The sequence below is a fragment of the Glycine soja genome, chromosome 20, assembly GCF_004193775.1.
Source record: "Glycine soja cultivar W05 chromosome 20, ASM419377v2, whole genome shotgun sequence".
In the NCBI taxonomy this organism is placed as follows: domain Eukaryota; kingdom Viridiplantae; phylum Streptophyta; class Magnoliopsida; order Fabales; family Fabaceae; genus Glycine; species Glycine soja.
In genome coordinates, this window is record NC_041021.1 from 7817666 (window position 1) to 7833743 (window position 16078).

At 31.9% G+C, this 16078-nt stretch overlaps 2 protein-coding genes across 4 annotated transcripts in view; one reads left to right on the forward strand and one right to left on the reverse strand.

Annotated features, from left to right (window-relative positions):
* Positions 1-4079: 4079 nt before the first annotated feature.
* Positions 4080-7233, reverse strand: LOC114402798 (linoleate 13S-lipoxygenase 3-1, chloroplastic-like). Of its 3 annotated transcripts, XM_028365475.1 has the most exons (4): positions 6894-7233; positions 6289-6528; positions 5711-6031; positions 4080-5187 (listed from the first exon to the last, which is right to left on the reverse strand). In XM_028365475.1, exons 3-4 carry the CDS (start codon positions 6027-6029, stop codon positions 5042-5044), a joined length of 465 nt encoding a protein of 154 aa, XP_028221276.1. In that variant the 5' UTR covers positions 6030-6031; positions 6289-6528; positions 6894-7233; the 3' UTR covers positions 4080-5041. The 3 variants fall into 3 exon arrangements, with proteins under 3 accessions (XP_028221276.1, XP_028221277.1, XP_028221275.1); XM_028365476.1 differs by lacking the exon at positions 6289-6528; XM_028365474.1 differs by lacking the exons at positions 6289-6528; positions 6894-7233 and having other exon boundaries at positions 5711-6270.
* A 1685-nt stretch (positions 7234-8918) lies between these two features.
* The window catches only part of LOC114402331 (serine carboxypeptidase-like 17), a 38799-nt gene continuing 31639 nt past the window's right edge, over positions 8919-16078 (forward strand). Inside the window, exons 1-3 of the mRNA XM_028364848.1 lie at positions 8919-9182; positions 10168-10313; positions 14942-15018. Coding sequence (XP_028220649.1) covers positions 9052-9182; positions 10168-10313; positions 14942-15018 — 354 coding nt within the window. The 5' untranslated portion in view covers positions 8919-9051. The remainder of the gene's footprint in view (positions 9183-10167; positions 10314-14941; positions 15019-16078) is intronic.

A 16078-nucleotide genomic window follows, 5' to 3' on the forward strand; every position in this document is an offset into this window, starting at 1 on the left:
CCTAGGAATGTCAGATTAGGATTATGTTCAGATGGATTTAGTCCTTTTGGTCAATTTGGGAAGACTTACTCTTGTTGGCCGATTATCTTAACTCCATATAATCTTCCTCCTGGAATGTGCATGAAGAGAGAATTTATGTTTTTAACTGTCTTAATTTTAGGTCCATCAGATCCAAGGCACAAGATTGATGTGTACTTGCAACCACTCATAGATGACTTTTGCACCTTATGGAATGATGGCATACCAACTTTTGATGTGTCATTGAAGCAAAATTTTTTGATGAAGACTGCTTTGATGTGGATAATCAATGACTTCCCAGCTTATGGGATGTTGTCAGGTTGGACAACTGTTGGCAGACTTGGTTGTCCCATATGTGTGGAACGATCAAAGGCATTCACAACTTTAATTTTTCACAAGGTCTGTTATTTTGATTGTCATCGCCAATTTCTTTCGCTTAATCATGCATATAGGAGGAATAAAAAGTCATTCAAGAAGGGTCGTGTTGAGACCTCACCCCCTCCTCCACGTTTGTCTAGTCTTGACGTTTGGAATAGAGTTGCACATTTATCGCTCTGCCTTGAGTTGTAAGAAGAAAAAGATTTTCCTTGTTATGGTGTTGAACATAATTGGAAGAAACAAAGTATATTTTGGTTGTTACCATATTGGAAAACCCAGCTTCTGCGTCATAACATTGATGTCATGCACACAAAGCGAAATGTGTTTATGAATGTCTTTAACATTGTGATGGACATCAATGGCAAAAGTAAGGATACACCCAATGCTCGAATGGATTTAGCAGAAGTATGTAATCGGAAGGAGCTTGAGCTGATAGATGTTGGTCGTGGCAAGTTCTTTAAACCAAAGGCAGCTTATGCAATGACCAAATCCGAGAGACTCGTTGTTCTTAAATGGGTCAAAGAACTAAAGTTACCAGATGGCTATGCCTCCAATTTAGGTCGGTGTGTGGATCTTAACAAGGAAAAAATTCATGGAATGAAAAGTCATGATTGTCATGTTTTCATGCAACGGTTGCTTCCAATTGCATTTGACTCATTACCAAAACCTATTCGGAAGCCACTTGTTGAACTTAGCCAATTTTTCAGAGAACTAACTTCGACAACTTTAAATGTTGAACAACTAAGAATTATGGAAAATAACATACTTGTGTTGTTGTGTAAGTTAGAACAAATATTCCCACCAAGCTTCTTTGATTCAATGGAGCATCTTCCAGTTTATTTACCTTATGAGGCAAGACTTGGTGGTCCAGTCCAATATCGTTGGATGTATCCTTTCGAGAGGTATAAAATGAGTAATCATTTATACACCATTTTATTATATACATATATTCATTTTTAAAAAATACGTATTCATATTAATTTTAGGTTTTAACACTCCCTCAAAAATAAAGTCAAGAATAAAGCTAGAGTTGAGGGATCGATTTGTGAAGCATACTTAGTGGAGGAGACATCTACATTTGCCTCATTTTACTATCCTGATCAAATTGCAACAAGAAGGACTAGGATGCCTCGAAATTTTGATGCAGATGAAGGTTCCTCATCTTCTCCTCCTATATCAATTTTCAATTACCCAGGAAGAGCGAGTGGTAAATCCAAAACATATTTTTTTGGACCAAGTTGATGTTCATGTTGCTCACTTGTACATTCTTCAAAATTGTCCAGAGGTTGAGCCATATTTAGAGTAAGATGATTTTAATACTTTTATAACTCTAATTAATATTTTAATGATGTTATGTTTTTTACGTTGACTAATTGGTTTTCTCTTTTCTAGTATTTATGAGAATTTTTTAAGGGAGTTGAATCCCACTACTTCGGATGCTCAACTTAACCAAGACATTTCTTCCAACTTTCCTACATGGTTCAAGCAATATGTAGGTTAACACCTTATATATTATTGAAATAACATTTCTTCCATAATGATACAATGTTATATATGGTGTTAATTGTTAAATTTTTTAGGTTCTAAATCTAGAAAATAATATTCAAGATTCAATATTGGTTAATTTGGCATGGGGACCTAAGAGAAAAGTTGAATCATGGCCTATCTACATTATAAATGGATACAAATTTCAAACAGTTAGTTGGAATGAAGGCATGAATTCTTCTAATTATGGTGTTCACGTACGGGGAACAGATGGCCAACTAGAATCTGATTTTTATGGAATGTTGTCTGATATTATTCAATTGGAGTATACTGGCATCCCATTGATGAAGTTAGTTCTATTCAAGTGTGATTGGTTTGATAATACTCCTTATATAGGGACACAAGCAGATAAAAAGTATGACATTGTTGAAGTAAGACAATCAAAAAGATATAGTAAGTAAAATTGAGAAGAGGCTCCATACCAAGATGATGAGCTTGTAGGGCTTCAAGAAGTATTGGAACTTGACCCTGATGTCATTAATGAATCTCTTGCGGATGTTGATGGAGGTGGAGAAGAGATAGATGCAGATTTACTCAAACAACTAGACTTGGTTGAACTAGACGAGGATGAATGCATGTTAAGTGAGAATGATCATGACATTGAGAGTGATTTTGATGATACAGATACTTCTTAGGTAATTCAGACATTAAAGTTGATTGCATGTCTTTTACACTTGTAACCCAACACATCTCCCCCTCAAGTGTGAGTCTCTTCCACATGGTAGTCTCCCCCTCGAGTGGAAGTCTTTTATCATCCACGAGTATAGCCATGGTCACCTGCAGTACTTGCCTTGCTCGCTAGCCATTCTGGTCACCCCGCTCCACCTACGGGGTACGCTGTGCCGCTAGCCATTCTGGTCACCTGCGGTACTTGCATACTCGTCTTAGCCAGTCACCAACTTGAACCATTGGCTCTGATACCAATTGTTGGGGAGATTCGAGGAGTACACCTGTGGACCACGAGCCACCACATAAAGAGACTTGACACCACACTCTAACCCAAAACCTTAAGGCTCAGGTTTATGGGTCTTCTCCTCACGGGTCTTCTCCTCACTTATATGGTGCTCAACCTTTCCACTTCTACCTGATGTGGAACTTCACCTCGTAACCCAACACATCTCCCCCTCAAGTGTGAGTCTCTTTCACATGGTAGTCTCCCCCTCAAGGGGAAGTCTTTTATCATCCACGAGTATAGCCATGGCCACCTACGGTACTTGCCATGCACGCTAGCCATTCTGGCCACCCCGCTTCACCTGCGAGGCACGCTGTGCCGCTAGCTATTCTGATCACCTGCGATACTTGCATACTCGTCTGAGCCGGTCACCAACTTGAACCATCGGCTCTGATACCAATTGTTGGAGAGATTCGAGGTATACACTTGTGGACCACGAGCCACCACATAAGGAGACCTGACACCACACTATAACCCAAAATCTTAAGGCTCAGGTTTATGGGTCTTCTGCTTACTTATATGGTGCTCAACCTTTTCACTTCTACCTGATGTAGGACTTCACCTCACACTTATAATCCAACAGAAAGGTATAGTACAAAGTTCATCATAAGTTCTTATGCAAAGAATTACTTTTGATCCACATTATATGGTTCTCACGCAGAACCAAACACAGGGTAAATCAATTTAACCTAATTCATAAATAATTGAATATTGTTATTCAATTATTAATTTGCACAATTTTTTTCTATTTGAACTAACTGCAATGATTAGGTAATTTAGAAATTAAATCTACTCAATTAAAAACTACAACTTATCCATTGAACTCTTATAGTTTTGAATTGTAATTATTTTACGCAGCTTTCATTTGTTTTTTTTAATATTAAATATAATGTATATAGTGGTAGAGTTTTCTTCTCTTATGCCTTGTAAGCTTTTATTTTTCCTAATTTAGTATAACATAACAACTTCAAATGAATTATATTTTCAATTACGTGCTTTTTAATATAGAACAATCTTATCATATCCAATATTAAGAGTGGATTAGCTGACGTAAGATAATATCAATTATATTATAATGCATAGTATAGTATTTTATACAATGCAACAGAAACATTGTCTAAATATTATTAAATTTTATACTATATCCTACTTCATCATATCATGTATGACTAAATATACTCTTAACTATTTTTCAATTTGCAGAACAAGAAAATTTATACAATCTTGATTTACCTTCCCCTCCCCTTATGCAGTTAATGATATTTATACAAATATCACTATTAGGCAAAATCAACCTAGAACTACAAAGTGGGGTCACAAATTTCAATTTCTCAAAAAATGAAAGAAAGAAAACCTTAGCAATTCTCTTACTAATTAAGTACCTCCCAACATCATTTTCCTTGTAATTTTTCCCACTCTATATGTGAGACTACTGAGGATTGAAAAAGCTCACATTAACACCGGTATCAATGATGACAACCTCAAGAGGTATTGGAAAATGGAAACAAGGTGTAAAACATGCCTTGAAGCAATCATTTGAGACCCTTTTAGATATGGAATTACTGCCCAAATCAATACCTAACACGTATGTGAATTACAAAAATTGTTATCCTACGACAGAAGAAACAAAACAAGATGTACACAAGTGAGACACAAAAGCATTTAGAGCTGTAACATCAATTTAGTTCAGTAAATGAACCTGAGAAATGCAGCCAATGGCACAACCAAGTAGATACTTATAGTTTCATTAAGAAATCTTCTTAGTCTCATTAAAAATGAAAGGAAAAACAATCACTGCATTAAGAAGTCTTCTTAGTCTCATTATCTACATGCATGTATTTTGCAGTTAAATACTTTATATGGTTCGCTTACCAATGGTTAACAAGTTGGTGCACCCCAGCATCATTGGCACACACATGAGCTTTGGCAAGCTGCCACTTCCAATTTGTAGTTGCATCCATAGGAGGGGTAACTACATGTTTCCATTTGGAACTTGGTCTGAGGCTAAGTTCTATAGCAATAGGCTTGAGAGTGCCAAGGAGTGTCAAGAAAAATATGGTGCGGGTAGCATAGGATTTTCTCCCATCAAGGGCATTGATCCCGTCAAGAAATGGAACATAGACATCATGGTAATTTGCCATAAACAACTTATTTTCCACTATTTCCTGACAAATTCAAAGGAATAAAGTTAGTACTAGGTGGGAAAACTTTAAGCCCCTCAATGTTAACAAGGTTGACTCCTGCTATTGCTTGCCGGGCAAATTCATCATCTCGCAGCCAGGCAAACTTGTCCTCTGCATGATAAACACATGAGATCATTAGTTTAATCAACCAGAAAAGCAAATACAACAACTTGGTTGCAAAAATAATTATATATTAGTCCCACGTATGCTAATAAACACTAATTATAATCATCGATGAATTCTCATGAAGCTTAATCCAATCTGGCTAGGAACCGTTGACAGTGATGTGGAAGTCCTCCTTTTACGGACCTAGTTATATATATGCTTCAATTCATACTTTCAAAGTCAAAACAATAACATTAAAGAATACATTCTCCTTAAGCCCAGTTGCACCAAATAATAGGTAGGCAGGCAAAAAGTTTCTTATATTACACAATATATAGCAGTTTAGGCCATATGTATCTTTTATCTCTATACTCCATAAATCAAGGCACGCCAATAGTTAATATAACAAAGAGATCAAAAATTAAAATCTAACAACTAAGAGGTAAATAAGTGAGGTTTAGTTATGAAGGTGAAATTAGTTCAGGCCAAAATTCTAATAATTAGAAAAACAAGACAAGGGGACACTCACTGGAAATAATCTTGGGAGTGTCATACTTAAGAAGTCCCTGGCCGCATTCTTGTATCTTTGTGAGCACTTGTAGGAATGGAATTTTCTTCAAAATTTCATCTTGCAAGGGCAGGCCTTCACTGTAAAGGTCGTCAATGTCTGAAAATCTGTTGAAGTCATGGTTATTAGCAGAAAGACTAGCCTTAAGACCAGGGATCAAGTTATGGACCACTGCCTTGAGCCTCTTGATTACGAATGTGTTCAGCTTAGACTCATCAAATTGTTCGTCTCTTGGTACGTACATAGGCAGTGGCATCTCCACACGACTCTCAGCATGCATATCTGTAACACTCATCAATTTACTATGTTATATATGTCAAGTAACTTGTATAACATAAAACTCATCAATTCTCTCCTCACCCATTAATTTTTTTATTAAAAAAAAGAGTATTTTAGGCGTAATTTAGAAAAAAATAATAATCCTGGCACAATCAATGCCTTAAGAACTGTATTAGTATATACTTATAATAAAGTGGAATGGTCAATTTTTTTTATACATGCAAGAATCAGTTCTTAGTGATTGAGTTGTTAATGTTAACTGTATCAGTAGGGGCGCGGCCAGTACGACAGCGTCTTGGGTATGGATGATTTTGGGATCCACCGAGAGTTGGTCTGGTAAGCTCAACTCCTTCATCTGGATTTCCTAGATCGTTGTATGTATCGAAATCATATATTATATCAGATAATGTTCTAACTCCTTTCCCATCACCTCTAAGATTTATCAGCTCCTTCTCCCTCAATACTCTAAGCCCAGCAGGTGTATCATCAGGTAAATATGTCTGACAAAATAATTCAAATAATACAATACATAATATAATTTCAGATTTTTTTGTTGTTAAAACCAGAATTAACACACACAATAAAATATTAGCACGCGCAAGTCAAACTAGAGAAGAAAAAGAAGATTAACCAGCTTCACAACACACTCCACTAGTTCTCCAAGAGACACTACATTATTAAACTACTACTGTGCATCACATTGCATCACATCGCATTGCATCGCACCTTTTGATTTTACATGCACCAGGTGCTCGCCAAAATATCCAAATGAGAAAAAAGAAAATAACTCTCACGGGCACAAACGACCGCAATCAAAAGCAAAGGGGACTTACCAATGATGATAGAAGGAGTAAAGGGGACTTACAAAGAACGTGAATGAATGAATAGGTAAAGCGGAGAGAAAACAACGCCGCTGCCAAAGAAAGAGTGGAAGCGTCTGGGGTCGTCCCTTGGAATGAATGAATGGCTCATTCTCGAGTCAAGTATTGCGGAGTTGTTGTTGTGGTGTGGGAGCCTCACGCGCGAGAGAGCGTGGTGGGGAGGGTTTGGAGGGGAGGAGTGGGGTGCGGCATCATACATGGTACGTCGTCGTCATACATGGGTTTGGAGGGGAGGAATGGGGTGCGGCGCAGGAGCCTTATGTCTGAGATTGAAACCACGATCGAAAATGAAATGAATGAGAACAAGCTAGGGTTAGTAGTAGATGAACCAATACGAAGGCGGTTTTTTAAGAAACCCGTCATAGTTTAAGTTTTTACTAATTACGAAAATGTCACCGTATCACATTCTAAGACGGTTTTTCATGACCGTCTTAAAATGTGCGTCATAAAAATAAAATATAGTGATTTTAATTACAAAAATGTCACCACGTCACATTCTAAGATGATTTTCGTATAACCGTCTTAGAATGTGCGTCGTAAAAAATAAGTTTTTAGTAGTGTAAAACACCTTGTAAAACCTGAGAGAAAAAAAGACTAAGTGTTTAATTTGTATATTAATTGGTCTGGGAGACGATAAGACTAGTTTGTGAGCAAATAAACAACAAAAAATTTGTTTAGAGCTAGAAGTACCAGGGTAGTCGAAGAACACTTGGGTTTTTTAAAGCTTGGAGATAAACTTTGTTGTAGAGTTAGAGTGACACTGAAAAATACTTATAACTTTATAAAAAATAATGAAAACTTGATGACTTACCAGTAATTAGACGTAGTCTCAATAGTAGAGACAAATTAGTACAAATCTTTGTGTGTCTAATTTATATCTCTTAATTATCTCATCAGGTTTTGAATTTGATTTCATCTTAAAAAGTTTTTGAAAAATATTGTTTTAATTAGTGTTTTAAACTTTTCAGGCAATAGTTTATTTGTCAAAGAGTCTTGCATAATTATTTTTTTTGAATCATAATTCAACTCCCTTTCTTGATATTTACCCTTACACCTTTGCTTTAAAATTAAAGGATCTGTGACGGATATTGAAATAGCTTTTGAAAAAGGGTGTACAAACCTTTGGCTTGAAAGTGACTCTCCCCCTTGTACCTTGGAATCTTAGAAGTAGGTGGTTAAACTGTTTAGAGAAAACTCGTAAGATGAGGTTCAGATTCTCACATATTTTTAGAGAAGAGAAATATTATGCTGACAAATTAATTAGCATCTCATGGTTTTCATGTATGAATATGGTAGGACGTTCTTCCAAGTTTTGTTCGGGAGGACTTCTTCCGTAACAGACTTTCTTTAACTTAATTTTTTTATAGGTTCAGATGGTGGTTCTTGGGTCAGGTCCTTGCCCCTCGGATTACAGGTTTTATGGTGCCTTAGCATGCCCTTTTTCTGCTTGAAAATAAAAGATTGTCATTTTTAGTAAAAAAAGTAAACAATAATCATTCTGTAAAAAAGATAAATACTGCCTCTTTTTCACATAGTTAGATGTTTTAACCTTAATCTTTTTTAGTCTAAAACAATTGATGTTTTAAAATATTAAAGTCTAATTAATATTTTTTCCCTTATGTATGCATTTATTTAATATATTTATTACTATAGTGGTGTATGCATGACTGTATGTATCAATAATCAATATACTATTAAATAAGGACATTTTTAGTTCAAATATAATAATAATAATAATAATAATTTATTTTCATTATATTTTCTTTGTACATTAACTTTAAACATAAGATACGAGAAGGAGATAGTTAATTTGATGCATAACTCTTTCCCATAAAATTAAAGAAATTCATCCAAGGCCTTCCTTTACGGACAAACAATCTAATAAAAATAATGCTGCATGTGCAACTCATTTTAAGGCGTTGACCTTCTTACTTTCTCCAATGGATCAATATAATGAACAGTTATATTAACTAATGGGACAATAATTGAATTCAGGAATATCAAACATTGTAATATATATGATCTGATGCAAACAAGAGGTTTGACTTTCGTGAAGTTCTTTCGTCATTGTTAGTTTAATAAGTATTCTCATTAAGCGTCTTCTTTGTTACTCATTTTTGGTGCCACAAGCATAGTGAGACAATGGTTAAGGTCTGGAAGCCATGGTGTGTTTTGATTTCTGTGCTGCATTTGTTCCTCCACACCACATCTTCTGATTTCATCGTCAAGAATCTACCAGGTTTTGGGGATCTTCCGTTCACATTGAATACTGGGTCAGTTATAGCCTCGTACTTTTGTTTTCTGAATTTGCTTTAAGGTCCCGTTAGCGATGCTTGCCGGTTTCCGATTTTCTTATTTTAAAATGTAATTTCAAATCGAAATCGAGTTCAAAAAAATGAGGTTGAATTGATTTTTTTTTCTTTTCAAAATAGTTTTTATCCCATTTCAAAAACAATAAAAATAGATTTTTGGGTTTCTGTTTTTGGTTTTACTCTTACCCTCTAGCACTTCTCCCTCAAGTTAATCTCTCTCACTTCATTGGTTGCGATCTTCAGTCATCGATCGTCAGTCATGGTTGTCGATAGCCGATCATCAATTGTCGATCGCCAATCGTCGGTGGTCGGAGATGTTAGTCGCACTCGTCAATCGCCAATCATCAATTATCGATCACCGGTCATCGATCGTCGATCACCAATCACGGTAACTGGTAATGATCACAATCATCGTTCATCGGTTGTTGATCCTCAACAACTGTCACGGTCGCCGATTAATGGTTGTGATTGTTGATCAATGATACCGATCACAATCATCAATCGCAGTCGCTGATTGTGGGTGTTTGTCGTCGGCCAATGACCTTTTTTGGGATTACAAAATTTTGATGAAGATATATGGGAGAAATTTGAGAATAATTTTAAAATTGATTATGAAATTCCTTTTCTATTTTGCAACAATTTTCAAAATCAAAGTTAAAATTAAAAATTCAAAACGAAAACTGAATTTAATTTTTAAATATTTCAAAACTAAAAATGGAAAATCACTCCAAGCAGGAACTTATTTTGGACATGTTTGTTTTCATTAGTCTGTATGGAAAAAAAAATAGAAGAAGAAGAGAAAACCTTGAAATTTATGCTAAAGAGAAAATAAAGAATTATCTTTCAAAAAAATCATCGCTGTAATTGTGTTTTTCTTCATCTGTTGTCCTTGCTTTTTTACAAACATATATCATTTTAAAATATTGTCAGCAACATATATATACAGATACATTGGTGTTGGACAAAGAGAAGAGGTGCAGTTATATTATTACTTTGTTGAATCTCAAAGGAGTCCTTTGAATGATCCTCTTCTACTTTGGCTTGTTGGAGGTCCTGGTTGCTCTGCCCATTCTGCTTTCTTCTATGAAAATGGTAATGTCTTAATATTTGCAGAGTAGAGCATTTTAATTTCATTTTTATTTATACTGTTCCAATCTTAATCATTTTCCTATATTTTCTTTCTATTATTTTCTTCATTTTAAAAAATATTAGTTGAAATAAAAATATTAGTTTATCAATAAAATTAGTATGTCATTGTCTTTGAGATCTCATATCAACTCTAATACAATCAAAATAAAGTTTATAAAGAAGTGCAGTGACTACAATTTATTTTTTTTACATTTAACTTATATTTAATTAAAAAAAATTTAAAAAAAAATTAAACACTATAATTAACATAGTATTCTATATTAATTATCAACATGTCATTAATCTGAATGACATTGGGTTTGGATTCTTTAAATTAACAAAGTATCAATTAAGGTCTTGTGAATAAAAAAAAATATACTTAGATGGAGAAATCTCACTAAAAATTATCACCTATAGGTTACACAACACAAATTACCCATCACAACAAACTAAGTATGTGTATACTTCCTACTAAGGTCATGGTGACAAAATAAATAGTATTCTCTACCAATTAAAATTGATTTTAAATCTTATATTTGTTAATATTATATTATATACAATCATTTAATTCTATAAATTAAAATAACTTAATATTACACTTTTTAATAAATTAAATTAGAGACCCTAAACTTTACTGCTTTGCAAATAGAGATCCTAAACTTTATATAATTTGGTCTCAATTAACCCATAAACTTTACCTCTTTGACACCATGAATTTTAGAATTATTATGATTGATACTTAAATTTTAACTTTTTTTAAATATATAGACACCTTGAACTTTAATTGCAGTTCATTGATATCTAAAATTTATCCTTTTTACAAATAGTTTTTTTTTTCAATCTATTTAAAGTATTAGTCATTAATTAATTTTTTTACAACTCATTTTTTCTTATTTAAAATATAATTAAGAATATGAATTTAGAAAATATATATAAAAAGGAGAGGTAATAGCATTAATAAAATAAACTTTTAATTTTTATTTTTAATTCTAAAATTTATTATGTTTTAATGTTAGGAAAAGTTAATTTTAAAAATAAAACTAATAAATAGTTGAGATTAAATAAATAAACAGTTGATTTTTTTTAGTAATTTAACTGTAATTTAATATACGAGATTATTTATGAAAAGGGTAAATTTTAAGAATTAATTGACATGAAATTGAAATTTCGGTGTCTATATGTGCAAAACTGCAAAAGAAAGGTTAACGATTGATTTAAATGAAATTAAAGTTCATGATGCATATTTGCAAAAACAATAAAATTTAGGGATCAATTGAGACAAAATTAAAGTTTAAGGTGTCTATGTAAAAAAAGAGTAAAAGGGGGTTGTATACTTTTTTCCCTTAAAATTAAAGTCTCATCCTTGCCCTTGAATTTGACAAGTGATATATTACTTTAGTCCTTAAATTTTAATGACTTAATTAAATTTTTCATACTTGGAATATATGTTATTTTCATATTATTACTTAACATTCATTTTTTTTCACCCAAGTACCTGAAAAATAATATAATTTTATTTTACTATATGTTTGTCGTTAGTCGTCTTTTATTAAATGATGACGTGACAGACGGAATACCACGCCTTGTGACTGACACATCATTGAAGGTGATGATATGACACTTTATCTGCCATGTTATCACTTAACGGAAGACAACTAACGACCTGTAGTAAAATGAAACTAAAAAATTTTGTAGATAGTAATATGAAAATGGTCTATTTTTTCCAAGTATGAAAAATTTAATTAAGCCAATCTAAAAAATAATTTTTTAGTTAACAAATGATAAGGAGGAGTTTTATCAAAATAAAAAATTTAATTTTAGAAAAAATGATAAATGATATATTTTATTGAAAATAAAAATAAAAATGATAATTTTAAATTTAAGTTATGTTTAAAAACAAATCTTATAAGTCAGTAAGAAAAAATCGTTTCTCAAACACTTTTATTTATTCAAATATTTGTAAACTTGTCAATAAATTAAAAATTAATTAAAATAACTTGATGAACATATATGTAATTTACTTTATCCTATTTATTTTTTAAGATAATTCATCATTCAAAATAAGAAATACATTAAATTAATAAGATATTTTTTTATTGGTAAGAATAAAAAATACTATTTGAAATTTACAATAACTCACCTATCAATTTATTATGTTTGATCAACCAAACTAGCTAGATTAATAAGATAATATTAAAGGTGAAATTAGTTAAGATGCGTATATTTAATATCTAGATAAAGTTAAAAGAGAATCTAGAGAATAATGAAGAAAGAATGAGGGAAAACATAATATGTTATATGTGTACATAAGTTATAGACTGCAAAACACCAATTGTATATGATTTAAATAAGTTTTTCATACCTAAAAAATAGTTTGTTTTCATATTACTACTTAAAAATTCATTTCTTTTCAACCAAGTACCTAAAAAAAATTTCAATTTTATTTTACTGCCTGTGGTTAGTCGCCTTCTATTAAGTAATAATGTGTCAGACGGAGTGTTAAGTCATCATGCTATGAAACTAACACGTCATTGAAGCTAATGACATGACAATGAGGTGTCTGTGACAAGACGTGATGACGTAGTACTCTGTCTGCCATATCATCACTTAACGGAAGACAACTAACGCAAGTAGTAAAATGAAAAACTTAATAAAACGGACTATATTCCTGGTATGAAAAACTTAATTAAGCAAATTCTGATTATTCAAGTTAGTCTTTTGGTTAAGTCTTTCCTGTTAACTTTAATAAAAACATCTTACATATGGTAGGTTAAGTGGTTGTGTGACCACTACTATAAGAAACACATTCAACATTGTCCCATGTCAATGACAATTTTCAATATATATATATATATATATATATATATATATATATATATATATATATATATAACATTGTTAACAAAAAAATACGATGGTAATTTTGAAATTAAATTAAAGTTGATGACATTGGTTCTTTCAAAACCAATATTGAAATAGTTGTTCAACATTGGTTCTTCATAACACCGTTCTTGTTATTAGATTTTGAAAGACATTTTTATATAACAAATGTTGTTATGAGACTTTCAAAGATGGTTTTTTTATAACTAATGTTGTTAAGTATTACTAAACCCCTTAAATGCCCACACTCCCTCTCTCTGCGAACTCCTATCCATCTCGAGCCCTAGAGCTCTGTCACGATCCTTCTACCATGCGATGACATTGTCAACTCTAGTCAGGAAGGTAAATTCTTATGCTCTCTCTTCTGTCTCTCTATGCCTCTCCACCTTTTTGTTCCTTCTCTCACGTCTCTATGTGCCTTCCAAGTCACATCTCTTTGTTCCACAATACACACAAAAAAAGATTGATGAGACTTCTCAATGAAGATAACATATGAAGAGTATAAAGACTTTCATCAAAGCCCTTTTAGAATTGTTGTTATTAAAAGGTTTTATTGTAGTAGTGGACACACATGACACATTCATACACACTTGACACATTCGTACAGCATGCATCCTATATGGTATTAGGTCACACATTCGTATACACTACTAAAAAAGGCATTATCTACATCGGTTATTCTTAACATACTAGGTCGGTTACGCGACGTCGTTGTAACGCGTGTCGTAAAATGTTAATGGGTCTATGACGACGGTTCAAGACGCACGTCTTAGAATGTACTATATATTCTAAGACGGTCCAAACACCAAGATCGTTTTAGAATGTAGTACATTCTAAGACGGTCGTGTTGCGGAGACTGTCTTAGAATGTAGTACTTTCTAAGACGATTATCTGTAGAACCGTCTTAGAATTTTTTTTTTTTAAATCTCATTTTTTTAAAATCTCATTTGTTTTTATTGAAGTCAATTTCATTAAGCCTAAATAAAGCTTTTAGAGAAATCAGAAACCTGATTTCACAAGCTTTCACAGCTGTACAAAATTAAAATATTAACACATAAAGCAAAAGACACAACTAAAACAATGAGCATACATTGTTGAAGAGTCCATGTAGAGATAAGAGCAAGAGCATCCACATAAAATCTCCATGCTTTGTCAAAACCTGATGTTTTCATCATTTACAAAAACGCCACTGCTGCACTTTCTAAGACGGCCCTTTATAACCGTCTTAGAATCATCGACGTAAAAGACTCAATTTTTAGTATTGATAGTTAATATATGCAAATATGACTAAGTGGCATACGTACAATAATTATAAGACTTTGTTAATTAATTCACATCTTTACATAAACCCAAAATGATTAATCAAAAGAGAGATATAAAAATAAGTGATATCATGTTTACATACAAGAATTTATATAATATTATTTTTTTAGGTCTATCTCACTTCATCATTATGATATGTAATAAATGACGAGTATAACAAAGATATAATAAAAAATATCGTCGCACAAACTGTAGTATAAAAATTATCATTTGGGGTTTGTATTGGTTATTTAAATGTCATAACATTTGTGAATGATGGATCCCCAGATCAATTGATCTTAAGCTGACTTTTCGTACGTTCCTCACTCTCGTTGGCAATTTATATCGTATATTATTGATAATTTCCTCATTTGTTATATCTAAAATAAATTTGCTTGCTTGAATTGTAGGGCCATTAATGTTTAATTTTCACGATTTTAATGGGAGTTTTCCACAGCTTCTATTGAATCCGCACACTTGGACAAAGGTAAGCAGTTTTGTTTTGTTTTTTAAAATTTATGAGCTTTAGGTCAAATTAGAGTAATTTATGATAATAAAAACTATTAATATTTTATTTTTATTTTTTAGCTTCAATGTCATTTATTAAAATTCTACAATAAAATATTTTAACATTTTATTCTCAATAGATAGTGTAATCAATGCATTCAATTGATCCTAAAAACATAGTTGATTTAAGATAAAATTTAAGAAATTTTAATTTTAAAAAACATTCAATATTTTTACAAGTGCTATAAGTATAATATGGATATGAGATACTTCACACCATAACATGGTTAGAAAAAAAAAAATAATATTTGATATAATTTAATATTTCTAAAGGAGTATTAATTTATTTTGATAAAAAAATTCTCAATAATTTTAAATAAATCAAGATAATTAATACTATAAGTCCATTTACATTTTTTAATTAATAAATAACAAGAAAATACTTTTTTTAAATGAATAAAATATTTAATTAACATTAGAAATAATATATTTGTAATTAAGAAGATTGAAATGGGCATGTTTAGGATTGAAAACTACTCTTACACTAAAAGAAAGTGATTTTCCGATGGTCAAAATCTATTGGAAACATTAAAAATTCATCGTTAATTGAAAATTTCCGATGGATTTCCTACGGATAAATATCCGTTAGAAAAAATGATCGTAAAAAATTTTAACCGATGAATTTTTTTGTCTGTTGGAAAAATTCTGTCGCAAAATTCCAATAAAAAATTTTCATAGATCATTTCCAATGGATGTCTGTGGGAAATTTTCGACGAATTTTTCCACACAAAAAATTCGTGAGAAAATCTTATTTTATAAATAATTAACTAAATGAGAATAAATTTAAAAAATCTTAATTCATTTTTCAAAATAAAGATATTACAAAAGTCCAAACTTAAAAAAATTATACTATAATTAAAGTATTACATTATATTAAAGGATTATTTTTTAAAAAGGCAAAATTATATTTTTGGCCCCCCATTTTGTCTTCAATTTTGGATTTGGTCTCCCAGTAAATTAATTCACAAACTGTGTCCTCC